Source organism: Rhea americana, unplaced genomic scaffold, assembly GCF_003343005.1.
Source record: "Rhea americana isolate MKP2758 unplaced genomic scaffold, rheAme1 scaffold_48, whole genome shotgun sequence".
Taxonomy (NCBI): Eukaryota; Metazoa; Chordata; class Aves; order Rheiformes; family Rheidae; genus Rhea; species Rhea americana.
The window spans coordinates 2,540,009-2,541,840 of record NW_028186623.1 but is presented as its reverse complement, the minus strand read 5'-3'; the positions used below and the strand labels follow the sequence as shown (position 1 = coordinate 2,541,840).

The window sequence follows — 1,832 nt, the reverse complement described above, 5'->3', positions numbered from 1 at the left end:
TTTTGAAGTCTTTCCTTGTTAAGCCTGCTCTTCTCTAGGTGGGCCTACAACCAAATTACAGTAGCATGATGGAAAAAACCTAGAAACCTAGTGCTCTATGGGAAAACTTCAATAACAACAAAAGTTCCCCCCTTTCCCCCCCCGAACTGCTAAGACTTTTCAGGAAAAGCCTACTACCCTAAGTCTTTAGATCAAGCAGAAGTGGGATGTATTAGCCACTGCCATACCATAGAAACCTACTGGTGCTGCAGTGGTCCTGCCTGAAAATGACTAAGGGTAGTGTATGCATGCATGTTAGGCTTCTAAAAGCTTAGAAGGAACTGCAATTTGTTTTCTGGAGTAGACTTGTTTGGGTAGACTTGTATGGTCTCTTCCCCCACTCTTTTTTTCCTTAACCTGCTGTTCTTAAAAGCTTTTATTGCTTCTCAGCCATGTACAAATCTGCCTCTACTGAATGCACTCCAGTGACCTTTGATAATGCCCTCCCCTTAATACTATGTAAGAACAAACTGTCTTGTCTTCCAGGTGTGAAGTTGCTTCTTGGTTGAGTGACAGAGCTCCCTGCTCTTCTTTTGGCAGCGTGTAACTTGTAGCAGGGTGACAGCCCCTGAAGAAGAAGGCTGTTTGTAGGGTTGCTCCTTTCAGTTCTGGCAATGGGAGGAATATTCAGCAAGAACAGGAGGCTCTGTGTGTTCCCGAAGAAAGTCGTCCTTTATAGGGCCAAGGGGAAAAAGAAGCAGGGGATGGCATGTACATGTCACGATGCTTCAACGTGGACTGGGGAGAACCATTTTCATTCAGCACGTATAGGACGGACTCCAAAAGGCCTTGAAGCTTCTGCTGAAAAGTTAGAACCCAACACTACTGAAGGTGAGTCTGCTGCCCAGGCTAAATGGGACAGTGGACAGCAGGCCGCATCTCCGGGTGCCCAACATACTGGGGCCCCTTTCACTGTGACTGCTGAAGAGGCACAGGATGCTGAGGTGCCACAAGAACCTGAAACTGGACCTAACACAGAGGTGATGCAGCACCGGGAACCTGTTGAACTGACAACACGGGAACCCTGCTCTGCCAGGGGAAGCCTACAAGAGATGGGTAAGACTCCAGGTGCTGTGCATCATGCTGGTGGCTGTATGCCTGATACACAAGTAACTGAGGAGGATCATGAAGCACTACCTGTTACACAGACTAGGATAAGAGCTGAAGTCCATGTGTCAGCAGAAGTCCATGGAGGACTCTGTGAAGTTCAGCCTGCCACAGGGATCCCATGGGAGTCTGAGGTGCTGACTCTTGGGAAAGAAGAGGCTACAGTGGAATGTGTTTCAGAGGATTTGTGTGTTGGGAAGCATCACCGGGATGTGCCTGTGCAGAAGGCAGCTGAGTTCCCAGCCGCTCCATGTACTGTGGGGGAGTCAGAGCTGCCTTTGAAGACTACAGATGCTAGAGAGGATGTTACGGATTTGCAGAACTCTGCAGAAGGCTGGGCAGTAGATGAGAGAGCCTGTTGCGCTGCTACAGCCCCACCTGATCCCCAAATGGAAAAAGACAGAGAAGTTCCTACTAATGAGAATATGGAAGAAAATTCTTTGGAACCAGAGCGAGCTGAGGAAATGACTGCGACTTCTGAGGGGCAGATGCTAGAAGAGATCCCATGCCAGCTGATGGGAACCCAGCCCCTCCTGCATGAGGAGGAGATCAAAGCTGGCACAAAGGGTGAATCAGCCTGTTGTGGACACTGCAACAGAGCACTGAATGACCATGAGGCTGTGTGCGGGAAGCATCTGGCAGACCGAGTGTTAGTCTGCAGCTCGGGGACGAATGTGGTGTCCTGA

At 49.5% G+C, this 1,832-nt stretch overlaps 1 protein-coding gene across 1 annotated transcript; it reads left to right on the top strand.

The window, feature by feature from the left end:
* Positions 1 to 653: 653 nt before the first annotated feature.
* On the top strand, positions 654 to 1,832 carry LOC146589104 (uncharacterized). The gene has a single exon (XM_085316728.1). It carries the CDS (start codon positions 654 to 656, stop codon positions 1,830 to 1,832), a length of 1,179 nt encoding a protein of 392 aa, XP_085172854.1.